The sequence below is a fragment of the Callorhinchus milii genome, unplaced genomic scaffold, assembly GCF_018977255.1.
Source record: "Callorhinchus milii isolate IMCB2004 unplaced genomic scaffold, IMCB_Cmil_1.0 Scaffold16, whole genome shotgun sequence".
Taxonomy (NCBI): Eukaryota; Metazoa; Chordata; class Chondrichthyes; order Chimaeriformes; family Callorhinchidae; genus Callorhinchus; species Callorhinchus milii.
This window is the reverse complement of record NW_024704757.1, coordinates 15078173-15105525: the sequence shown is the minus strand read 5'-3', so window position 1 is coordinate 15105525 and position 27353 is coordinate 15078173. Positions and strand designations below refer to the sequence as shown.

Sequence of the window (27353 nt, the reverse complement as noted above, 5' to 3'; positions counted from 1 at the left end):
CGTGGGATTGATTTGGAAGCTCTGTTCAAAGAGCTCGCGCAGACACGATGGGCCGAATGGCCTCCTTCTATGATCCATCCGCTCCTTGTTGAGATCTGGTAACTCAATCCACGACAGTTTGTGTGGGACGTCGCTGTGCGCCATCGGCTGCCGCACTTCGCCCACAAAATACCACAGTCACTCCACTTTAATAATAATAATAATAATCCTTGCATTTGATATAGCGCTGTTCACGTCGGGAGGACGTCCCAAAGCGCTTCACAGAACACACTGTAAAGTGAATTGACTGTATATTTGTGGGCGAACGCGGCAGCCAATTGCGCACAGCAATGTCCCACAAACAGTCGTGGATTGAAAATGACCAATTTATTATTGTTTTGGGTTTTGGAGGGAATATTTGTACTATACACTATATTGTATACTATATTGTACTTCACACTATATTGTGCAAAGCGCTTGGAGGCGCGAGATCAAATGATATCAAAAACCCTGCCCCCCCCCCCCCTGGCCGCCCCCCCCGCACCCTGGCCGCCCCCCCCCCTGGCCGCCCCCCCCCCCACCCTGGCCGCCCCCTCCCCCCCCCACCCTGGCCGCCCCCCCCACCTCTGATCGTTCAGCGCCTTTGGGGAAGGTCCTCCCGACCCGTTCCTGTTGTTGTGCGTAAAGGACAACACATCCCGTCAGGGCCTGTTGCCCGGCAACGGGTGGGTCGGCGCCGCATGCGCACACGCCTCGCCGTCGGGGGGGGGGGGGGGGGCGGGGAATGGGGAGGAGTCGCTGAGTGGCTGACGTCGCGCACGCGCAGTTAAAGGGCAGGGCTGCCTTACAAAGACGCGCGCGCGCGAGGAGAGGGGGGGTGTATGTAGCGCCTGCGCAGTAGAGGACGGGTTTCCTCGCGCGGGCGCGGGCGCGCACGCGCGGGAGAGGAGAAGGAGGGGGCGGGGGTTGTGGTCGGCTGGAGGAAGTCGCGCGTGCGCAGTAGAGGACGCGCGAGCGGGGAGGGGAGGGGGGGGTTGTTGTCGTCCGCCGCTGCGAGTCGCGCAGGCGCAGTGACTGACGCACGGAGCGTCCCTCCCCGGGACGAGGAGCGCATGCGCGACATGACCCCGCCGCGGCGACGGCGAAGACGACGGAAAAAAAAAGGAGTGCGAGTGGAGTGAGTGAGTGAGTGTGAGAGGGCGACAGAGAGAGAGAGAGAGAGAGAGAAGCGGAGGGAGTGAGTGAAGGAAAGGAAAGGGCCTGTGATTCCGGAGCCTTCAGTTGGCGGCAGCGGCAGAGTTCGACGTCCGTTGTTATTATTCCTGAGGAGATTTTGTTTTCTTTCCCGCTTTCCGCCCCCCACCCCCCCACCCCACCACCCGGGCCTCGGGCTCTCCCCCGCGCTCCCCCCGGGCTCTCCCCCACCACCACCACCACCACCTTCCTCCCCCCCCCCCCTCCCTAACTTCTCCCCCTCCCCCACCGCCGCCGCTGTCCGCCCGCCCGCCCGCCCGCCCGCCCTGTCGACCGTGAGATGAGTCAAAAAACCGGGCGTCTCACGGAGGATGACCACAACGGGCCAGGGCAGCCCGGTGAAAACCTACGATTACCTGCTGAAGTTCCTGCTGGTGGGAGACAGTGATGTGGGCAAAGGAGAGATCCTGGAGAGCCTTCAGGATGGAGCCAGCGAGTCCCCCTACGCCTACAGCAACGGTAATAATTCGTGGCGATCCCCCCCCCCCCCCCCACCCCCCTCCACCGGGCATTGCACACCAGACACATCGCGGTCTTCCTGACGCCTCAAAGCGCTTTCCTTCACGGGGCGTGTTATTAATAATCACAATCCACATCATAATTCATAACAGCGATGGTAGTAATAATCCTCGCATTTGATTTATTGTTGTTATTTGTTGTTGTTCGTACGGCGCCTGGTCGGGGTCTTCCCGACGTCTCAAAGCGCTCCGTAGGATGTGATAATAATCCTTGCATTTGATTTATTATTATTATTGTTATTATTATTATACAGTGCCTTATCGCGGCCTTCCGGGCGCCTCAAAGCGCTCCCTTCCGCGGGATATAATAATAATAATTGATAATAAGCCTTGCATTTCACACTGCGCCTTGTCGCGTCATCCAGACGTCTCAAAGCGGTCCTCATGATGTAATAATCATAATAATAATCATCCTTGCATTTGATATAGAGCCACAAAGTGTCTTCCAAAGCACTTCCTTCACAGGATATAATACTAATAATTAATAATAATCCTTGCATTTGATACAGAGCTTCGTCAAGTTTTCCAGATGTCTCAAAGCGCTTCCTTCATGCGATATAATTGTAATATTAATAATAATAGTCCTTGCATTTGATACAGTCTCATCGCGTTTTCCAGATGTCTCAGTTTATAGCTTACAGCTCCTCAGCTTACACTGCAAACTGAATTGACTGTATCAGTATTTTGTGGGAGAAACACGGCAGCCAGTTGCGCCGGAGCAGCATCCCACAAACAGTCGTGAGAATATATAATAATAATAATCCTTGCATTTGATATAGCACTTTCCACATCTTTTCGAAGACTCAAAGCGCTTCACAGAATATACTGTAAAGTGAATTGACTGTATATTTGTGGGCGAAATGCGGCAGCCAATTGCGCACAGCAATGTCCTACAAACAGTCGTGGATTGAAAATGACCAATTTGTTATTGTTTTTTTTGGAGGGATTATTATTAGACTCTGTGTGGAGTAAGGAAACTTGCCCGAGGTTTCGCCCTCTGCCTGGAATTGAACCCAGGTGTCTCGCTTGCAAAGCGAGTGCTCTAACCACTGAGCTACAGGACTCCACTTCAGTTATACTGTAACGAGGCTGTTCTGCTGTTTAATAATAATATTAGTAATAATAATCCCTTGCACTTGATAGAGTGCCTCATCACGTCTTTGAGACGTCTCAAAGCTATTCCTTCACAGGATATTCTGTCTCCAAGTGTAGTGACTACTTTGTTGGCAGTAATGGGGGATCCAAGCCTCATCATCATCGTAGCAGCACTGATTATAGTTGGCTCTACTTTACAGGCAGCTTCAGCTCCAATTTTGTATAATAATTTTATTTTGTGTTTGTGTGTGGGGTGGTGGGGGGAAGTCGAATAGTTACCTCTAACTACTAAATAACTCCTGATGATAATAATAATCCTAACATTTGATTATAGTGCCTTATCACTTCTTCGAGGCAATAACAACCATATAACGCCCTCCACGCAGGATAACGTCTCAAAGCGACACACACACAAAAACAAGGATCCAGTATCGTGTTGGCTAGATTTTGTTGTGATGGAAACTGTATTCGTGTGCAAATGTTTATTACCTTTGCATTCTTTTAATATTTATTGCGATCATTAGTTCTGTGGTCAGTTCTTGCCTTCCTGATTTTGAATGTCACTGCCGTGAATTCTTGCAATTTAGGTGGAATTCTGAATCGCTACTTCACAGTATCCTGAAATGTTTTTAAACTCTAACTCATAACATTTAACCTTTGTTTTGAAATGTAGGTTTCAAGAGTCATAGTGAAGCCAGGGTTGATGAACATCATATTTACTTGTGTGGCGTCTATATCCCTCGTGGTTTTACTCTGCATCGGGGGAATATAATATTTGAAATTGAAATTTATGATCAATTTTATAAATTCTTAATATTCCTATTCATTTTAACTTTTTTGGAAAATACCAGCAATGGAACAACTTTGAAGAATGTGGGCAAGGAATTCCCTATGTGGGGTTTACCAAAACTTTGTGAGAAGGTTGGAAAGTATGTACTAATGTTGGAGGGACAGATAATGTCTTCCTTCTCGTCTCAGAATGTTTTGCTTATCACTGAAAGGCAGCGTATTTTACTGAATCATGAGAAGTAAACAAAATTGCAAAATGCACTCACCGGTAGCACATAAAACTTATGACTATCATAAACGCAGGTCCAAGGCAGCTAGTATATTGTGTACAGCAGATGCTTTGATGCACACTTAGTTGATACAGAAACTTGGGGAGTTAGTAGATCCTAGTAGGTGTGTGCTCTCCTCCACTGGTCCAAAGCAAGCAACGTTTTGTTTTGATTTAGGTTCTAAGCATCATGTTCGCAGCTGCTCAAAAGAACAGAGATTCTCACAAGCTAATTACTTTATGTAATGAATATTTATGGTCTAAAGGAAGTCATTCAGCACACTCTTAGTTAAAGTCTATTATTGTATTTGCTTGCAGACTAAATTATTTAACATTTTGTAAAATGTCCTATTTGGTAATTGAACCAGATTGAATTGGAGGTGCGAGGGAGGAATTATTTTTTGTCGATGCAATATGTGTACTGAATCTTGTACTTAATAGTTTAACATTTTTGTCAAACCTCCCTGACTGATACTCCACTTGGTCTAAATTGCACATGAATGAGAGCCTATGAGGCATTGTAGAAAGGGAAAACCACTTTATTTTTTTCTTAATTTTCTTATTTCTGAAACTCCATCCTGACTTACACTTGCGATTGATATGGATGTAGCTATTAAATATAATGCCAACATTTAAGTTGATATTACAAACTGCACTGCATACATTAAAGAAAACATGAGGAGCATCCTATCAATCAGTTATAATGGAGACTGTTTTCTGCAAGCAATTCATTTGTGCACATCCTCATCCAGATGGGAGGGCAAGATGGTCAGCACCACGGATATTTTCCATGTCCTTGGTAAGCAGGAAGTGTTGAGTAGGGTGTTAGACTATTTTGAATTTAACAGCCAGGTCAGAAATGAATAGCCAAACCAGTTTAGGTAAATTAATTCAAGTAAATGGCAGCAGTGGCACTCAGACTTGGAATCGTAAGATTGAGAGTTAAGCGACCTTGAGACAGACAATTGCGATTTGAAAATAGAAGTTTATTTCGTTTTTATTATTGTTTACGCAGCAGTTTTATAGGGCAATGCATCAATCAATATCCCTGGTAAATCGAGAGATTTAGTTTTTTTCAAAAGTGATTTTACAGGGGAGGGAATACAGATGTAAACTAGGGCAGGAGAAGAAATAGAAGGAATTGGTGGTGTTTGATAGCACTCATCACATGAAGATGACAATTTATTTTAAATACTCCAGTTTTAAAACTAATGCCTTTTCAAAGCAGACCATTTTAAGCTAATGAATACAAGAAAACATTTGTTGTTCAGTATTGTCATCCTTCTACACACTAATATTTACAAATGTTAAAAGAAATCGATATTCTGCCAAAGGCATGCGCCACTCATCTGTTTGAATTACAATACAAGCTCTTGAAATTTCACAAGCCATGCAATACCCTACAGATTGAAATAATGCAAGGTTTCTACACAACGAGCATGACTGAAAATGGGGTAATAGTGGAATAAATGTGACGCAACTGTGATTTGAGAATTTACAAAACCATGAAAGATGTGTATTCCAGATGCTCCTGTTATGTATACATCTTTAGTAGGGTTGCTAACTACCAAGTCTCTTTTATTTTGCGGCTTATGTTTTGTGAAGGGTTAACCAGATCCCAAAGCGGTGAAAGGCTTCAATCTGCCAGATGAGACATTTGTCACACTCCTTTGGAGTCTTAAGCCATCATACTTTTACAAAGCCTTTTGAAGCTATAATAAAACTCCCTTTGTGCCAAAGCTATTAAGCAGCATTTCCCCGAAGCAAGAGATGTCTCGAGAGAAATCCTGCAGATTCTCAATCAAAAGTTGTCTTTTTTTCCATTAATTTCAACAGGCTAAATCCGCCTGCCTACTTTTAATCCTGGCATGTTATTTGAGTTGAAAACATCACTGGATGGAGACATCAAATGTTCAATTTATTGTACACTCATTTGTTTTTTTTTTACATTACTTCCCAGTGAAACATTTAACAGGCCCACAATTTATACAGTATGAGCTCTTACAGGAAATATTGTTCATACAGTTTTACACTCAATCTTCCCAAAGACTTATGTGCATTAATTCCTAGAAAAAGTAATAGATTTACATTAGCTTTCAGAAAATATCAGGACATCATACCAAGATGATGTACTCTGCACAGTTAATAAGACTACAAAAACCTCTAGTTACTGAATAGTAATCTGGTTCAGCAGCGGTGTTGGGCAAAGTTAGGGCATAAGTAGAAGTGGGGAGCAGGGCAGCGAAGCCCTTCAGCTCAGGGGAAGCGGAATGCTAAAGTTTTGCAGCACCTGGTTTAGCCTCAGGAAGCAGTCAGAGGTGCACTTGGTTGCTGACCAGACAAACCTGCGCCTAATCCTCTCCGGAATTATGTAGGCAGGATGCATCCCTCCAGGGGGGAGAGTGCGCATTCCATTCCACCCATCTATCTCTGGAATTTCCCGGGTGCAGGTGAGATGTATGGAATTCTCAGTTTGGATTGGATGCTCTTGAGCACGGTGATGGGTTTCCTCACCTTGTCAGATGCTTGTCTGACCCCCCAAAAAAAAATTGCTGATGAGAACGAAACTAGTGGAGCTCCACACGTGTGTGGTGTCTTTTTTGTGGGGTGCACTTTCCTCAGAAGCTGCTCAGCCTGCTTATCTGATCCTGGAGAATCTAGGTTCAGGAAGGCAAGAGCAAAGGCGTGGGGGATCGGAGATATCCCGGTATCCTCAGACTACTGCTGGAGTTTAATCAGTTAAAATTGCACAGTCTTAGCTAATCAACTCTCGCTTTAATGATGTTGTTTGTAGTATTTACAAGTGGGACTGGCTGTATTACTGGGGAGTAATCATTGGAAACATTTGTGTGATTGAATTTCATTTGCCGTGTAAATAGTTGCTCTTTATCGGCAGTTTGCTAAAGTGCGTCTGTCTTGTGTGGATGCAGGATTTCCTATAGCTGTCCATTACTTACCATGTAAAGACAGATATATTTTATCCTCAAACAACAAAGCAGGTTAACCTACAGATAGATGTGATTTGACCTTGTATCATATCTAAGGGACAAGCTTGTTAACTGTTGAATTTTTGGACCCACAAACCACAGATCTGACTTGCCACACTAATTCCGAGCCAAACCACTGGCACCATGCCAACACCACTATTAGCCATTCTTCTTTATTTCTGACCAAGAGGTCTAGTTTATTTAATCTTGAAATATTGAATGAATCACAACCAATTTTGCTTATTGGATTATCAAAGACTAGCAAGGAAAGCAAGAAGCAAATAGGCCTGTCATGTTAAACAGCATTCAGATCATGGCTACTGCGTATATTGCTTGGTTAGTTTGCGTACTGGGTGATATTTCAAATGTAGCATTAGTTTCACATGCGATATAGTGGTTTTAAGCACTCAGACACACTCTGAATTCTCACAATGTACTTGAGTAAATAACTAGTAGATGATTTTCAGCAGAAACATTGCTGAACATCACAGAAAGGTATGTAATTACTTGCTCTGCAGGCGAGATGTGAGGTTTTATTTTGAATTAGTTTTTTTTGACGTGTGGTGTATGAGTGATACTGTGCTTCTCCAAGGCACTTAACCCCTTTGCTGATGATGACCGGTAAAAGTTACCCATTTTTTAAGGATTTGGTACATTTAAAATGTCAGCTGAGGTTCAAATCTTCCCTCAGCTGCTCAAGGAAAATAGCTGTATTGTGTTCAAACCTTTCAACATGTTTTTACTCATCTTTGCTATGTTGTATTCATCCTGTTTTCTTAGCCTGTGGCTCGTTAGAAACTGACATTGAATCCAAGCCCACGAAAGTAGGACAGGAATGAAATAACGTATTTTAACTATTATTCAGTAATATTCCTAGCAATTTTAATTTGAGCGGGTGCTACAATTGCCATTAATTTCCATTGTGTGAATAAAGAATAATATGATTCTGCTGTATTTTTTAAAAAAAACTGCAGCCGAGTCTTGGGTTGGAACGCAAATGCAAGTACTAATTTGTATTTGATGCGTGCTGGCAGATTGCCAAACACTTTGTTTTCAAAATTAGCGCTTTGTTCAAACCAATGGATCCACAGTTCCTAAGACCGAAAAGTCTTTTTGCCTTTCGGGAAACCAGTGGCTGGCAATATATTTTGCTCTATTCCCTTCGACAAATTCTACACGGTCAGAGGTGATGTGATCACTGTAAGACGGAGAGCTTTTTAAAATGGAACTTTACGTTTTCTTTCCCTTTGTTGCGGCACAAGGAATACATTGTCTGTATTACTTGTGCTGTTCGGGAGAGGGATGCGCTGTTCGGGGTGGGTTTATCGGTTAACCAGCAGCTAAGTGATAGTGGGAGATGATTGCAAGTTTGTTAATGCGGTGTGATTGTTTTGTGTCACGTGAAAATATGTTGCTCAGCAACCATAGCATGCTCCGTTAAGTCGAAGTATTTTGACCTTATTTGGAAGATGTAAGGGTTTTATGCAAATTAGAGCATTGAAATAACCAATTTATCCAACTGTCTGGATTTCCAAACTGAATCGCCGCAAGTTCGAGACTTCGTGTTCTCAAATGTCCTTCGAAAGATAGAAAGCCATTGAATCCGAAACGCTGCAATACATTTTTCTTTGTATTCGTATTAAATTTGGTGTTTTAAAAATAATATCCAGATGTCAGTTGGAGGAACTAATTGTGCGTTATGTTCCTTTTTATATGGTTGTTAGAAAATGGCACTTAGTAATTTGTGTTGAACAGAGTTTTGAAGGTTTCACTATTTGCTCTTGTGCTTAGTTATGTGCTGTGTAGGTGGAAAGGATGTAAGGTATTTGTACTATGGAGGAGTAGTGCAGTGCAAACCTATATTGAATATACAAGTGTTTTCATTTGTGTTTTTTTCTCTTTATCCTCACTTTGGAAATGAGGAAAATGAGTTGATTTTGTTAATTTGCCTGAAGGCAAAACAATGCTGTTTTCCTCACTTGAGGCCATTAGATTTGCTTATGGACTTGTTTCTTTTTAGCAGTTTTTTTTATTCAAAGCCACTAGATGCTGATTTTGGTGGGGTGGGGGAGTGGAGGGAGCAGGGTAATGGTAAATGTCAGACCTATTTCAACTCTGCAAAGTGCTTTTCATGATGACATGGAGCAGCATAACAGCAGCCAAGACATAATCTATTATGCATTCTCAGTAGGAGGAAAAATGCACAGAGTTGGAACGACAGGAAAAAAGTTTGTCTATATCAAATTTTACTTTGGATGTGAATTATCTAAAGAATTTTAGATTTTCTCATTCGTGCCTTTCCTTCCCCCCCCCCCCCCGCTGCATATTCTATTTATGTGCTCAACAGTTTATTAATAAGCTGAGGGAGTTTCTATCTTGTGGCAGAAAAAGTCAATTTTACCCCATATTGTGGTTCACCGTGGGCTTCAAATCTGATGTTTAATGGGAATTTTTTGTTCAGAAATTAAATAAAGTGATTTGTTATTCATTTTTGAATAATATTAAAGAGCAATGTACTAAAACCTCTCTTTAGTACTAGTCAGTGCAGGAATAGATTTTATTTTGATGGTTTTCCCTGAGGTTTATTTAATCCATTACTTGCTTTGTGCAATTTTTCTTGTCATTCAAAAAAAAAGTAGATGGTATATAAACTGAGCACATTTTATTTCTATAGATTTATAGTTTCTATACTTTACTCCAGTTAAAAATAAGTTTGATCAGCTTTTTTTTGTAAGGAACTGATTATGATCTTAGTTTGTCATCACAAGTAGAGCTAATTAAAACAGAATTAATTATTGAAAGAAATGCTTAGCCCAAGGGATATTGTGATATCGCAAACTGACTTTATCCTTAAATAAATGTACGTTATTGTTGGAATACAATACAAGTTCATTTTCTATTTCATTTTCTATGCAAAGTTTGTTTCAAGTTGGGTGCGTTTGGGCTTTATTTTGCTCTGTACCTTGACTTTCAAATTGGACAATGAATGTTTTGACAAACTGACCTAGATAGCTGTTTAAAAAAACAACATTTTTTTAATGTAGCACTGAACAGGAAGCGCAGATTACAATCCCAAACAGCAGCTGCAGCAAGAGAGGAAACGACAGAGGATCAGATTTTATTCCCACAATAAACATCAATCCTAATCTGGTGTTTGGCTTGAAGCACAGTAGCACAAAGCAAAATGGCATGCTGTTCAAGAGATATGCATATGCTTTGTGGCTAGTGCTGTCAGAAAGCAAGAGTGAAAGGGAGCATTTGATAGAATATAAATCCTCCAACTGTCTGGATAATTTATATATCTCAATTTATTAATCCTGGGAAGCCATCGGATAATTAGGCAGTGTAGTAAATTAACTGTACTGCATTAACAAACTTTGTTTTAATCCTGTGTAGTTATCTGTAAACAAGTAAAAACACTATGGGATTGTTAATTCTAAAATATAATGTTTCAAGAACTCTTTGCACAAAGCAGCCGTCTTTGCACCCGTCTCCGACAGTACCTCACCCCAAAAGATGCCGAAACCCTTGTCCATGTCTTTGTCACCTCTCGGCCCCAGGCTCCGCCATTGTTAAACACCCTGAGACGGCCCCCGCCATGGAGAGCGCTATATAAATGCACGTTGTTGTTGTATTTATTTGTTGATAAATCCGAGGTATGTGTTTTACACTCATAACAGATAGCTGAGAGGCACTGCAGACACAATAATTGTTATTTATTGTATCTCACAGCAGACTATTAGAGATAACAGGGAAACCAGCATGCAAGCCCACGCTAACAGCTGCTCAGTTGTTTGAAAGTCATATTCACTACTTTTATTTCTCACTATGCATGTTCCCTTTGAGGAATATTTGAGGAAGGTTCATTACAGACGAGGGTTGCAAATCCAGTGTTACTGAAATGCAGTGAGAAATCTTTCCGCTCAGGCAGCACGCATGCCTTACGATCAATCTTAGGAGCTGAGGTAGGCCTTGAGTTGAAGTCTTTTATAGGTTTTTCCTCGCCAGAAGGTGCTGACAGCAAAAACAACAACATTAACTTGCATTTATACAGCTTCCTTCACACGGCTAGCATCTCAGAGCACTTAACTAACTGTTGCTTTGGCTGTGGTTCCACATATCCTGGCCGCCCTAAATACACCTACAAGTGTGAGTGACCTTAGCAGTTTATTGATGCGTAGAAGATTATATTTTGCACAGTTTATGTATTTTCAAAGCTACGCAGGAAGGTGATGATGTGGTTGAAGCTTTCAACTAGAATTTCACAAAGAATACTGATTTGTATGAGTATTTACTTGTCACGTCTTTCAATAATATTTCATTGGTTGGATTTTAGTGCACTAACCACTTTTTGTATTGATCTCCCTACAATGTTTAGATTGTGAAAGAGTAACAATTTAAAGCAGTAGACTATAGATCCATCTAGCCCACCCATCCAACTTCCCAAAAATTCCTTAAATGTTGTCTAATCACCCTGAGTGTAAACTATCAATATCCTCATGATGCCACTGTTTGTGAGATACAGATAAAAAATCAGAGGGCATCTTTATAAAACAGAGCTAAATGGTCTGTTGTGACATCAGTGGCTAAGCAGCTGGAAATGAATTAATATCTGTTTATTAGAATCTTTTTAATTGAATCTGTATTGAAGATATGCATTCAAAATAACATTTCTGTATGAAGCCCATCGAGATCCAGTGGGTAGCGGCAGGTTAAGGTAACTACATTATATGACAACTCAATTTGTTCTTTCATGCATCTCGAGTAGCCCCTGTGCGTTTCCCTTCTTAGCACCCTGCAGTGCTGTCAGTCTACCATGATGGTAATTACAGCAATGAAACATTTTGATATCTGAACAACATTCATGCAGAGTACAATATAGTGAACTGCAGCTTCCATAGAAGCAGAAGTGTAATGCATTCTTCCCTTTACCCCATCCCACAGATCAACGGGTCTAATTCAGACCTGATGTTCTTTAAATATAAAACAACACAGTCAAATTTCAGAGTTGCTATTTCAGTGTCACGTCTCAAAAATGCCTTTATTTTAGTGTTCTTTTATGAGAAAAGCAGAGCAGTATTTGAGAGGAAGTATATTTGAGCCAAATGTCAGTGATGCCTCAGGAGCCTTTGTTCTGGATTGATCTGTCAGATGCAGTACTCTGTAAAATGGTCTGTTACGGATATACACTTTCCAGTCAGATATTTTTCTTGAAGGAGTTAATTGACATAGCATCAAACTGCTTTTGTTGAGAACTTGTGCCGCATATTCACTACAGAGATAATTATCACCATCATATATGTATTGTGAAACTTAACAATATATATATATTATATATATCAGTGATCTGTGCAAGATAAAACAATATCTGTTGACTTAAGTCTTGAGATGAAACCTAGAATTTCATTAGTTTTAATGAGAATAACTTTGAAAATGAATTGCTTGGAAACTTTCAATTGATACAATGCATATAATTTACATTTATACTTGCACATCAGAACTTTTCAATGGCCAACAGTCACGTACACTTCGGTTTTCTTCTCTACTTTTGCTATTAAATAGACTTCAACTGAAATATCGACATTTCAGACATGCTGGGACAGTTGGAAGTGGAAAGTCAGAATTTATCTCACTGATGCAGAATGCCTTTAAATACTCTTAATATTGTATATATTTAATAAATGATCACACCACACCATTTTTGTCCCACTCTCAATCTCTTGATTCTTTCTGTCTTTAGATTTTCACACCTTTTGTATTTATTTGCTTGCCTGCAGCTACTCTGCTTCTAGAAGCTCATGAATAGTGCATTCAATGAATTATTTCTACCCTGGATCATTTCAGCAAGTGGCCCTTCTTTGCCAGTATTGTAATTCTATCCTTGCCCCGTTGTTTTGATGCTCCCGTTTATGTCGAATCGTTGCTCTGGCTGATGTTAGCCATTCCATGATTTGTTTTCCTGCTGCACAAATCATAAATAGTATTGCCTAATGCTTATGATTTTCTGTTCTTCACCTTGTCTGAGCACTTCTGTCAAGGGATCAGTTTGAACTTATTCTCTATAGAAAAACCACAATCATTGTATGTATGTGGAGAAAATGTAGTTTTAGACATCGAGGCATAGTTTCAAGAAATTAATCCATTCCCAGTATAGTGTATAATTCATAGGTAAATAGAGATTGAATCTTAGGAACAGAATTTTAGCGGTCATGCGTTTCACTTTCTTTTTCTGAATATACCTATAATTTATGAAGTGTGGTGAGGGAATACCTTCAAATATGTCTTGTTTTGTTTCTTTTCTTTTTTCCCCACTTCTCTTGTTGTGAAATTCCAGATGGTTGGCATTATTGGTGAAGCATTATACAAACATTATTCAGCCAGGAGGCCTACAATAGCCTGTCTACCCCCCACACACACTGTAATTAGTGTTGCCTTGAACTACTAGTCATTAAGACACAAGCATCACAGCTTCCAGGAAACAGGATGTCCTGTCACAAAGTCCTCTTGTTATTTGCATGAAATATTTTAACATGAGGCATACGTAAGATACCTCCAGTTATCCCTGTCAATAGAGTATGTACATTTAAAGCATCAGAGTTTTTTGCATCTTTAGTCCCCGAGTCTTTCTTGAACAGTTTCAAGAAGGTAAATAAGATAAATTATAACCTATATAAAAAAAACTAGCAGAGGGTAATGTCTCACTATGATCATTTCATATGTTATGAATTGCTACTTTATTCCTGAATATATTGTAATTACATTTTTTTTCCATTTTAGTTTTATAGAATGCCTTCAGCTTAAGCAAATTTTGTAAAATCTGATTTGCACTTTCTGATAGTTTAAAAGAGTGACCTATCCGGTATGGTTGGTGATAAAATGTAGTTAATGCTGACGAGGCTGGTATTGAAAATAAATAACTGTGTTTATTTTACCCTAACGTTCGTTTATAATATACGAGAGTGCTTTGGCTCTTTTTCCTAGGGCTCACATGTTGGATTCGTACCACCTTGTTCTAGCTTCCCCTCCTCCATCCCTAGGCAGCCTGACCCATTTCCCTGTCGTCATTCAGTGCAATGACAAGTGTAATATTATTGTACTAAGTATTGTACCTCACTCTCCTTGACACTTTGAAGCTGTGGAATCAAATTCAGCTCTCTCTCCCCCCCCCCCCCCCCCTTCCTTTTCTTTGTTTTTTGGGGGATTTATTACCAGTTTAGAGGGGAGTCGGCAAGTAGTTCTGAGGCTGTGCTAATGCTAGTCTCGAGCTGGACTGTAAGAGGTTTGTGAGAACAACCTTGAGAGATTGAAAAGTATCCGGCGTTCTGCTTAGTGCATTCCCCAAGGCTGTGGTAGTGTGAAAACTGGCTAAGTGGGAATTCCTGTGTGCAAAAACCTGTGCTATCACACCAAGCTTTTCATATTCCATAACTAGTGTGATGAATTGTATATATACAGCGAATAAAACAAGATTGGTAAATTGGCCATAATTTACTAATTAATGTGTAATTATGGACTTAGAGCAGTTCGGTGTATATGTGAGTGTGTGTGTATATGTAAAAACAACAGTTCTACTATGCGTCCTTTATACCTGCAAGCTATTTCATAATTCTCATCTCTTGTCAATGTCCAAATCCATCCTCCCACTGTGGTAATATAAACATTTCAGAATCACTGTGACCATCTTAATGGTAGTTTCAGCAAAGGCCATATAACTGAAAGTAGTTTTTTTTTAATATTTTTAAAAAAGGGATGTTAGCCAAACAGTTTGAAGTATAAGCAGCTGCTCACTGAACTGCTGGCAGTTATGGTTACGCAAAGCCTGTTTGTAAATGGAAAAGAATCGCAAGCCAAACCCTGGGCTGCATCAATGTTATTTGGATATGCGAAGGAAAACAGAAGTCTGATAAGAACCGAGTAACGTGCAGCTTCTCTTTGTTTTTTTTTGGTTAAATTGGCAGGAGTTTGTTTGCAAAGATTTTAAAGCTGTATTTAAATCGAGTGTCTCAGGTACTTGGCAGTCTGGCTTCAGTATCTATGGGATGGCTACTGGAAACCTATTGCCTGTTTTTGAAACTCCATTTTGATTTGAAAGGACTTTGTTGCTGCTGAAATACATTAATTTACGTACAAGTGTTCCTCTGTTAATCATTGTTAATCTTTTTTCATTCAAAGGATGAGCTTCACCCATTAACAATAATAATAATCCTTAATCCTTACATTTGATTGATTTTAAAATGTAGTGACTGTGTATTTGCATGAAAGCCAAACACAAGGGTACATTTTCAGTGAGATTTAAGAGAAATATTGAGTGTAATATTAGAAAACTCGGGATAAATTTGATGCAGTAAAATTAAACAATGAAAAAGGCCTGCGTTGAAGGCTGCATTTTTTGTGCCATTGAAATCATTGTGCTCGAAGTATATTTTTTATTGGACTTAAAGTAATTTATTTTTTCCTGTTTTGGGACACGAATTTTCAAAGTGGCATGTTCCATTACGGTATGCGTAAAAAAAAAAACACTTTAATTTTTCACCAGCTTTGAATTCCTTCCTAGGTCCAGTAATGGCTCCCAGTTGACTGCAGTACAGTGTTACTACTAAATATAGGACTATTCATTTCTTTTCAACCATTTCTTCCCCCACCCACCCTACCCCCAAGCCTATATGGTTATAACGGTTAGGAGACGTGCGAGGAATGAGGTGGGGAGAATGAATACTGAAAGAAATTCGGTGGATGCAGAGTTTGCTATCTTTACTCAGCAGACAGATTTCTATTGCCAGCTGCTGAATTCTAACAATATCTACAAATTAGATCAAGCTATCATGAAACCTCAACTTGATAAATTGATCTGTCTGCTTTCTTCATTTCTTACTCTCATCTTTTGAGCTAGTTCTTTTTCTGCCTTCAACAAAAAAAAGCCGATCTGATATTCCAAAGGTTGGGGATGGAAGATTGAGTCATCAAGATCATCTTCAAGGATTTTACATCCAATACCCAGATGGATTAGCATTAAGTTGGTTATACAGTTTCAAGCTAATCAAAAATCTGCTGGGCTTTCTCATTGTCACCAAAACTGAATTGAAGGAAATATTTTTGCAGAAGCCATAAATAAGCCTAAAATGCTATATTATGCTTCAGTAATAGAGGTCATTTTTGCATTAAATATCAGCTTTTCCGATGGAGGAATAAAGTTGGCAGACTGCATTGTGGGCTAGCTTCAAAACGGGTGACTTACCGCAACTTTTAGCTGATGTGCCTGGTGTGTATAAAGTAAAAGGAATAATTGTTTGGGTTCTGAACACAAACTAAGCTGGCTGCAAGAACATCGATGGAAAATATGAGACTCATCCAAATTCAGTCAAAATAAGGAATGTGTGACATGGAAGTTCTGGAGAAAAAACAATTAAACCTTGATTTTCGTGCAGCTATGGAGTACAGTACTTGTAGAAGTATTTCTAAAGCTGAAGGCAGTCATTCCCATGGAAGGAATTATATACAGTGCTCTCATAAATTATTTTTTAAATTGCTCATTGAAAATGGCAATGCAACCATAGCTTCAGTGTATTGCGCAAGTTTGTCCTAAATTCTGTTGTCCCTATGGTACTGAATAATTTAAGAAGTTAATAATTTAATACCTTTAACTGCATGTTTCTGGAACGTGGCAGTAAGATGCAGCCTGCAGTTTCTAGCATAAACTTTGAAATGGAAAAGAGACACAAAAAATGTTGGTGAATCAAACCCCCCTGTGTGTTTTGAAGCCGTTACAAATTGGCTTCCCAGTTACCCAGATATTTATTTGGTTGGACTGAAGGTGTTTTTAAAATTACTCCACTGGGGTTTTTGAATTGTGTGTTGGCTGGTGCTTCAATGATACAAATATTTTCTCATGTTAAATAGCCTACTCGATTCAGATTTCATTCAAATATTAAACCTGAACAGAAAGCATTGTTTTTGATTAATGGACCTATTTCTTAAATGGCAATAATTAAACTGAAGCCGTGCATTATGTCTGACGGGTTATTAATTGTAAAAGTTTGCATTGTGTTTTTAAATGCTACAAGAACAAAATCAGCTGAGATACAAATATTTAAAGGTTTTCTGTGCAAACTGCTATTAAAATCCAAATTCGATTATAATGTTTTGTGAAACTAGTTCTTTGTCGTAATTTGTGGGTGAAAGGCGGTAAAGAGTCAGAAAGGTTCAGCCTTCAAGGTTCAACGTCTTCGCCTCACGTTTTCTCACAGGGGTATGAAATCATCAGTAACTCTACAGAAACCACAAAATTGTCATGTGTTATACAGAAATTAGCTCCCCAGAGAAGACTTTCATCTCTGCATGCAGTACTTTAATTGACTTTAACCTAAGAAGCAAAGATGAATTGAAAGAATAACTGATCTCGAGACGAGAACAGTCAGCATGGCCTGAAGTTCCATATCGTGGGTTATTTTTGGAAGCGTAATTGGAAAGCAGATCCACACACATATTTAAATATTTGCAGTCAATTCACTTTACAGTATATTCTGTGAAGCGCTTTGAGATGTCTCGAAGACGTGATAAGGCGCTATATGGAATCTTGCTGTTGTTGTATATCAAATGCAAGGATTCTTATTATTTTATTTTTTTTGTATTTGATTTATGTTTGGCTATTGGAGAAAAACAATCAACCTCAATAAGTTTATTCACTGAAAATGAATGGAGCAATTTTCTTTTTATTTTGTGAGTTTATAAAAAGATATCAATCCTCAAACAGCAACAACAAATTGCACTCATACAGTGCCTTTCATGTCGGGAGGGGATCCCAATCAGTTTAGAAAACTGCACATTTCTGGTGGGTGGGTCTGCGTTTCTTTAGCAAGCTCAATTTTTTTTATGTCAATTGGTGAAATTATTCCTTGCAACTTTTCTCACCAAGTGAGCAGAAAAGTGAATTTCTCACGTAGAGATAATGTCCAAGTCCATTTGAAATCTAGCAGTTGAAGCTGCAGAGTCCAGCTTTTGAGAACTAATTTTAAATTTCTTCCACCACGAATATTGTGTGTCCTCGAGTAACCGCTGTTATTGAAAGTATAATATTTCTATTGAGAATTCTAATACAGTATTTCAGGTGTTGCATGAGAAATGTATTGCATGGCACTGTTGCATAATCCTAAATGTATGCAAAACAGCGTACAAAATTTGAACAGACAGAATCTTATATATTTTGTGTGTGTTTTTTGTTGTTGCAGGAATTGATTATAAGACCACTACAATCTTGCTGGATGGCAGGCGCGTGAAACTGGAGCTGTGGTGAGAAGAATTTTATTTAGGATCTCATTTTGTTCTCTCTCTCCCTCTGTGATGTTCGAATCTTGAAGTCTATTGTACGTAAAATGCTTTTCACAGTGTCCATGAGATGCATTGTAAAACACAAGATGATTGAGCATATGGACCGAGTCCTGTGTTTACAAATTAGACCCCTGGGGTTTCAGGGTATTTCCCATGGACAATACGAGGATCTGGTCTGTGATTTTCCCCAAGCTGTTGCCTAATAAACGGGGGTCAATTAAAACCCATTGCATTGATTCTCTGCAGAAACCTGACCGGATAAAAGCCCATTCAGCATAAATTTGTTCATTCATTCAGCAGCTGAAAATGTAACTTTCAACGAAAGCATTACTAACGTTATTACGTTCATGCCTTCCTTTAAAAGGACAGATTTTCTGGGGTGGGGGCTGGGGTGAAAGTGTAGCTCCTGAAGTTGCAATGGTGGACATTGAACGGTAATTTCTTTGTTTCATGACCCAGTTTTGCTATAGGTGTGTGGAGATTTCCATGAAAGTGTTTGACCTTACATACTTTTAAGGACACGGAGCATTTTAAATGTAAGTCAGTTACATTGTGGGATACATAAAGTAGCATTTAACAAGAAATTCTTCCTCTTCTACCAAATGAGCCGTGGTAAAGACAGCATCGGGTACTCGCTTAAAACAGAATGTACACTTCTTTCACTTCCTTGCTTTCCTCAAAGTAGGTTTGTCAATGCAAGGTTTCCTGTTGACCACTGATTCCGTGGGACATCAAACTGTATTCATCGAATAATACATTACCATGCTAACTGGCATGCTGCCATTAGTTTGTCAGTTCACCCAAGAGTGATCCTTTAGCTTTTAAGATTAGATTTTCTTTAGATTGGAAGTCTCGGTCCTCTTTACATGTAAAGAGCCCAGAAATGCTACCAATAAGAGTTTTGGTGTGGTAATATCTGCCATCTCTTTTCCAGTATTACACTTCAAAAGTGTTAGCTTGTAAATTTTAATTAATTTGCTACCTGGCAGTGGGGCTTTATCCATCCAGAGCTCTCTTGAATCCCAGACATGCAGAGTTTGTCTTTACCCAGAAGTTCTGATTCTCCCAGAGGATTGTCAGAGTATAAAAGACTGCTGGGGACTTGTCAATTGGGACATTTCAGACGACAATGAACAGGCATATTTGGATGATTTATAGGTGGTTGTTCAACAGAGGAAAGTTGACAAATGATCAGACATCAATGAGGAATTGTTGGAAACCAAGGCATTAGTGAAATGTGGTCAGCAATAGTTCTATTAGAACGTTGCACCCTCTTTACCAACTAGGAGTGCTGAATTGTTACTTTCAATTTATAAACTAATTTTGTGTAACTAAAGTGCTAATCCAAGCTGACTCCAGTTCTCTCAGCGTTGATTCGATCACTCACCAATCATATCACCTTTGAATGACAGGGCCTTAATTTCATTTGAACACTGACCTTTATGCTGGGTTTCTGCAATCGGAGCTTTATTTAGTTAGCTCCAAACTCCAATTGTAGAGCCCCATCAGCCATCTCAGAGCTACAGTTGTCCTTGGTGCCCTCTGGGGAGATGGTGGGGATGGGGTGGAGGAATGTCCAAGGTTCGCAATCTCGTTCACTACCCAGTGCCCCCCGCTGGCAAGTGTATGTGTATGCCTTCATCAAGGTTGTTCTCTTTGTTTCAGGGACACTTCGGGACAAGGGAGGTTCTGTACAATCTTCAGGTCCTATTCCAGAGGAGCTCAGGTATGTATATTAAAAAAGATTAGTAGTGCAATTCTTAGATCTTCCCGCTTTCCATTAACCAGAGTGTTTAGAGTATTTGCCTCAGTCAGAACCGCTTTCATTTGCATTTCCATTTTGGAAGACTTTCCAGATCAGTGCGATTTTTGCCTTGAACCTTTTGCCAGTTTGCTTGTTTTTGCCAATACAAAGCTTATAGCCATGATAATTTGCCACTGAGGATGTGGTTATCTAGTGCGATTATGCTACATTGTCAGAGGTGCTATCCTTTGGAGGAGACATCTTTGTGCTTGTTCACCTCTGTGCCTGTTCAAGTGGATGTTAAAGATTCCACAGGGCTGTTTGAAAAAAGCCTTTTTGTCATAGCCAACAACCCAAAAGATAAAATTGATCATTTATTTCATGGCTGTGGGTGATTGCTCTGTGTAAATTGGCTGCCACTTTAGCCTACAAGTAATCACTTCACTGTACTATGTATCCTGTGAAACGCTGTGAGATGGCTTGACCATTAAAAGGTGCTATATCAAATGCGAGGATTATTATCTGTTATTGTGTTAAGATGTTGTGCCTGTAAAATCATGTTAAATATTAATAAGTGATTTGATTTTTGAGCGTGTCCGCAATACCATTCTAACTATTCCACTGTGCAGAACCTTCCTTAGCAAAACTAATACAAGTGTTGTCAAGAAATAATTTTTAAGTGATTTCCTAAATCTAATATCTCAGGAGGATTAATATTCAAATGTACAATCGGTAGATCAATGTACTACGTTTTGAATTGCAACATACATTTTAACTCTTAAGTTTCATGTGAGCGAGTTACTTAATTTAACTTTTCTGTTGAAAAAAATGTTTTTCTTGATTCTATCCCCTAAATGACTTTAGGAATGCTAATGGCACAGGCTTGCATAATAATATTGGTGATTTTTGCTATTGTACAGTGATATTTGCAATGTGTTAACACAAGCTACTTAAATAGTCCACCACACATTTGTTTAGCAACAAAAATCTTCACTCACGATTGCCGTACTAGATAATGTCTTGTAGAATGGTCCCAGCGTTATTTTTAGTTCAGATGGGCAAACACACTTGCATTCTGCCATGGCTTATTTCTGGCATAGTTGATTGCAGCAGTGTTTAAAAAAAGAAGAGGGAGTAAGCCTTCAAATACTGGAGCAGGTGAAGTGTAAATATAAAAAGCAGGGCAGAAAAAAATGGTACTCTTTGTTTAAAAAAATCAAATGAAGAATGCAAGTCACCAAGATACGACTTGATAACATCTGCCAGAGATCCAGTTTGAGAGTCCATGTCTCCTGTCATCAAAACGTAACTAAACCCAGGCTACTAAAATCTTCCATTATGTACCCAGTGTATTACTTCAGTAAAACAATATTGTAACTGTGATTATTTGGCGGGTTATTTGGCAGTGCATCAGCTGGACACAAGTCTGTTCCCCATTGAGTCATGTTAAGAGGTTTCATTGCAATATTCTTAATTTTCTGTGGTTATCACAGCTGAGCCATGCGGGCACCATACTCCAGGGAGGTGGTGTGCTGAACAGACTTTCCCATATTAAGACAAAAAATCAAAAAGCATTACCAAATGAATCATTTGGTTCTGCTACCATCGATGCCCTCCAGTGTATAAGCTTAATGGGTTAGGATTCTGTCATTAGAGCTTTCACAAGAGCAAAGTATCCTACTGTTCTCTTCAAATCACAATTTGATTTGCGGTCACTTGAATTTTATCCGCAGCTCGGAACACTTAATATTTGGGGTAAAAAAAATGAAACTTGGAACATCTCTGTGGAAAGCCAGGAAAAAAAATCATGTAATCATACTTTTGGGATCAACAGGAAACCTTGATTTAAAGTGCAACCGTGGTAATTTCTGTTGGATTATTTAATAGCCTGTATGGAATTACACGGTTTAAAAGAAAAAACATCTCTCATTGAAAATCATATAAACCTGCTTATGATCTTGTGCTGCATAAAGCGGGATGTCTTGCCAGTATCTTCAAAGGGCCAACTATCATGGTCCCTGGTGGGGATGAATGACTCGACCCACGTGTCCAGCCAGTGATTTGTTTTGTCTCTGTTCTGCAGTGAGCTTACTCCATAATTGGGTGAGGTCCAGCAGATGGAAACGTGACTTTCAAACAGCTGCACGTGTGCAAGTTTGTGCCTTTGCTAAAGAATATGTCCTTTCACTATTAATAGGGCAGATTCCACCACGTTGGCCTCGGGGATGCATCACAAATCATTTCTTAAACGTGATTTCGTAAAACAAACCAAGAATTAGAATTTAGTTCCAGTTGGTGAAGTTAATGATTATTTTTGTGGAGTCTGTAGCGTATTGGTTAGAGCACTCGCTTCGCAAGTGAGAGGACTTGGGTTCGATCCCCGGGCAGGGTGAAACGTTAGGCCAAGTTTCCTTACTCCACACATACACCTCTGTTTTCCTATCATTAAGTAGGAACCCAGTTGTTGGTTGGTGGGTGACTTTTCTGAGGATAGTAATCCATTCAAAAACATTTTTTAAATAATAATAATTTGGTCACTCAATCCACGAGTGACCAAATTTTGTAGGACACTGCTGTGCGCAATTGGCTGCTGTGTTTTGCCCACAAAATATACATTAAATTAATTTGTAGTGTATTCTGTGAAGCGCTTTGAGACATCTCGAAGAGGTGATAAGGTGCTATATCAAATAATGATTATTATTATTATTATACACGACCATCCCTGGACACATTAAAAGTAAACCTTATCTCTAACGCACCAGACTTTTTTTTTACTGATCACATTTCCTTAAAAACGATCCGTCGTTGTTTGAATGAAAATAAAAACAGGAAGTTTTTTGTTCCTCCTCAGGGTATACTCCTGGTTTATGACATTACCAACAGGTGGTCCTTTGACGGAATCGATCGGTGGATCAAGGAGATCGACGAGGTGAGCTTCACAAGTTTTTCTTTACAAGTAACCAAAAATATTCTCTTCCATAAACAAGTTATACCACGTGTGTGTGTGTGTGTAAGCAGCATCTTATAAAGAGACTTTGACCAGTTGTGGACTGCAACATCTTCAGATTAGGGTCTATTGAAATGCCTCATGTGGGGCTAGTATAATTTGTGACTTAGTCCTGACTCATTTTGGTTAGAATGTGTAACTTAGTTTACAGTGCTGTTCAGGAAAGTACATGTTCACAGTTCCTGAACAGAACATCAATACCTGCCTGCAGACTCTCTCTGTAGCAAGGTTAAGTAAACCCTGGTGTATTAGAGTCTGATCCTATAGTTAACTCATACGCTACCCAAACACTACTAGCTGAACTTTATTTTTGCTATTTTTCTTTTTTTTGAAAGCTTTTTATTACTTTTTTTTCTATTAAGGAACAAAATAAAACTATAAAACTATTTGCAGTGTTTTATTGGATGCATTCCCATTTGTGGTTCGATTTCAACCTATTTCTGTCACAAGTTAGATCAGACCATCTACATTGATGTTCCTTCCAGGATGTGTTGTCATTCATCCTGAGTGGAAAGAGTTCTTTCCTGTGCTACCCGCCAGTGGACGGAAAGGTTGCTTCCTAATGATTTCAAAACCATTCATTTCCCTGATGTTGTTACCAGTGCTGATGTTTGAACCTTCAAAAGATGTACAAGATGGAAGGCTGTCAAAATTGACTTTTTAGATGTTTGCCTCCTGAACCATAGAAAGTAATCCACCTTTCAGTCCCACAAACTCGACTACAATCTGTTTATTATCCCTGGGGAGATATTTTTTGGGGGGAAGGAAGGGTGTGGAATTTCTCTCCCACTATTCTCCCCATCTCTCTTGACATCATTGAGTCGTTGTTTCGTGGGTGCCAGTTTTTTGCTGAAGATGTTTCTTTACCCACTGTGCCATTATTCACGTGGTGAGTAATGGTCACGGGCTAAAAGGAACATAATTTCTGAGCCCCAGTTCTGTCGTTGAATTATGCCAACAGCTATACACAAACCTTTTAATAAAAAATACATCCTTCCTTGTAATTCTTGAATAGTTTTAACTTCAAAGACCCCAAAACTGAACATTGCACTGTTCCGTTAGTCATTTTCCCCAGAGTTTTTCCATTCATCACCTCCTGGTTTCTATTGCTGAGATGCTTTACAATCCATCCAACTACTTTGCTTTCCCTATAAATTTCAATATACAATACTTCCATGAGCTGTAATTTTTATAGGAGTTCTTACAAAAGCCTTCTAAAATATACTTGCTCTAAAAGGAAATTCTATCTATGATAATAATCCTTGCATTTGATATAGCGCCTTATCACGTCTTCGAGATGTCTCAAAGCGCTTCAGAGAATATACTGTAAAGTGAATTGACTGTATATTTTGTGGGCAAAAGTGACCACAAAATAGTTGGAATGGTACGAATTAACCTTAAGTACCCTAGGCTGCGGAAGATAAAATCCAGTCAGAATATAATCAGAGCCAAGAAACTTCAGTAGAGGAGAGAGAAATGCTGTGTGTCTGAATATAATTTAATACAAATAATTTAATTCAATGCTAATAGCTAAAGTGCCTTTCACATAAACGTAAGCATCTCGAACTGCTTTCGAAAGCATCTCAAATTCCACTCCAAAATATAAATGGTTAGAAATGAACTTTAAAAACAGCATCTTATCTATGCCAGCAACATCCCAACATCTGTTTGTTAACAGATGAGCAGACAGTTATTTGAATTTCAGAGTAAATTGAGAGAAAGCTGCAAGTGGGAGCGACATAAAATGTGTCGTCAACTGATTTTATATTTGCTCTCATTACAGCACGCTCCGGGTGTGCCTAGGATCTTGGTCGGCAACAGGTTACACCTCGCCTTCAAGCGGCAGGTTCCCACTGAACAGGCACGTGCCTACGCTGAGAAAAACGGCATGACTTTCTTTGAAGTCAGTCCACTCTGCAACTTCAACGTGACCGAGTCCTTCACAGAACTGTCCCGCATTGTGCTCATGAGACACGGCATGGAGAGGTTCTGGAAACCAAACCGAGGTAAGAAGCTGATGAATAAAATCCGACTGTTCCGTCCTATTAATAAAGCATGGTTGGGAGGTTGGGATGGGATTATAGAATTAGTACATGTGAAACTGATTAGACCTGTATTTTTTTTCTTGGACTGCAATTATTTCAATTCAATTGCCTTCTGACGTTTTCTTTAATGTAATAACCGTCTGAAAAGATTTGGATCTGTTCCTGGTTTATAGCGCTTAAAAGCGGCTTTCAAAACGGTCGATGCTTATATATATGTTTTTCTTCTTCCCTCCACTAGTTTTCACTCTGCAGGATCTTTGTTGTCGAGCCATCGTTTCGTGCACTCCTGTTCACCTTATTGACAAATTACCACTACCAGTCGCCATAAAGAGTCACCTCAAGTCCTTCTCCATGGCCAATGGAATGAATGCCGTCATGATGCACGGGCGCTCCTACTCCCTGGCCTCCAGCAGCGGGGGCAGCAAAGGAAACAGCTTGAAGAGATCCACTAAACCTCCACGGCCACCTCAGAGCCCACCTCAGAGCTGCACACGCACTAACTGTAAAATCTCATAGCGAGAGATTTCTTCTGGCTGTTTTGATTCGAGCTCGCTCTCTCTCTGTCACTCTCTCCTCTTCTGCCGAACCTTGTGCCACCTGAGGGAACCTGAGCTCCCACCAAACTGTTCTCGGAATCTTCCAACTGGACCAAATGAAAATGTACCCTGCATTTTCCCCCAACCCTCCTCCCAAAGGAACCACACGTAACTTTTGATGAATGAACCAACCACCCAACCCACCAACCACCACCGCTGGTTGAAGTGGACACTCATTACGTTTTCGTTTTTAGCAATTTGCACTGAGATTTCAAATTAGTATTTAAAGCAACTTGCAGGTGCCACTGTTTTAATAAAGGGACACCGAATTTTCAGGAAGGTGGTGCTGGCATGTTTACATGGCTTTCATCAGAACATTGTTTGTTCCCTTTTCCTTGAGCGAACAGCTAGAAACATTTGTTCTCTTGACTAAATATTATTGACACACGGTGTAAAGAAGAATCTCTGGGAATCGAACCAGTGCAAATGCAAAGAATGGCTCTTGCTACTGTATTTCTTACTTGCATCACAAAACTTCCGTGCCTTTGATATTAGACTATCCAGCCTCCAGCGGCCTGCATGTGGCCTTTCATACCTTAACCATGCCTTGTACCTTTATCGTCTAAAGACCAGGACCAAGTGAGATCAGAGGTCAACTGACAAGGTTGTATGCTTTTCCCATACAGTGTAAATGCTAATGTATTCATATTTTCTCTTGTTAATTTATCCGTCAACTATTTTGTAGCTATATCCTGTCGCAGTGTACAATGTCCTAGTTGATTTAGTAGTTGCTTAACTATTCTGCCATTTTAGTAATCAGAAGGTTAACCTTGTGACCAGTAATGCAGAGTTTAATCTCAATCTTCACCTTGTGTTGAGCGTGATTTGTAAATTTTAATATCGGGCAAATCAAGTATGGCTTCTTTATTTCAAACAACCTTTGAGAAATTGGAAAACAGCAACAGAAAAAAATCCTCAAGTCCACTCTGGTAAAACTGAATGGAAATTATGTGAAAAAAAACCTTGAGCTCTTTCGTTGGGCCTCTTTAAAATTTTGCTTTTGTTCTTTGGTATAAAGAAAAGCTTTTGTTTTGACATTTGTTTTAACATTTGTATTGTATCAGAGGCATCCTTTTCCTCCCCTCCCCCACACCCCCCCCAAAAAGAAACACACACGCACACAAAGAAATGTTAGTTGTAAGTGTTTTTCTTCTTACTGTAAAAAAAGCTTTGCATCTTGATCACTAATCTTAATCAACAGCTTTCTATTTGGATGACACTTCTCAAAGGTAAAGTGGGAGCAGGATGTTTAGATGTACGGTAACCTTGAAGATTGGCCACCTTCTGAACTAAAAGAGCAGTTGGGAGCATCATCTAGTCTTTGAGAAAAAGGGAAAAAAAATGAATAAATGTTCAATTATGTAAAACACTATCACATTTATTATAGCTGCTGTGTGACACTTAACATGAATGATCTAAGTGTTTTATTGGCATTTTTCTTTGTACAGTTTTATTGTTCAACTGTGAAATACACCTTTTTTTGCAAAACCGAAAATATTGGTTCTTTGTGAATTATTTTAATATCTTCCATCCACACTGTGCACACCCTCTTTGAAAGACGCCAAATTTTGTTTCCAGGTGAGGATTATGCTTCCTTGTTCCCTCTTCCTGAGTTATAAAGGACTGTTTGGAATGATCACAATGATAATAATAATCCTTGCATTTGATATAGCGCCTAATCATGTCGTTGAGACGTCTCAAAGCATTTCACAAAATATACTGTAAAGTGGATTGGTTATGTATAAA

At 39.6% G+C, this 27353-nt stretch overlaps 1 protein-coding gene across 1 annotated transcript; it reads left to right on the top strand.

Moving 5' to 3' along the window:
* Nucleotides 1-1516: 1516 nt before the first annotated feature.
* On the top strand, nt 1517-27102 carry rab40c (RAB40c, member RAS oncogene family). The gene is made up of 6 exons (XM_007908377.2): nt 1517-1692; nt 18116-18176; nt 19881-19941; nt 22811-22888; nt 24750-24972; nt 25250-27102. Exons 1-6 carry the CDS (start codon nt 1545-1547, stop codon nt 25525-25527), a joined length of 849 nt encoding a protein of 282 aa, XP_007906568.2. The 5' UTR covers nt 1517-1544; the 3' UTR covers nt 25528-27102.
* Nucleotides 27103-27353: the final 251 nt, after the last annotated feature.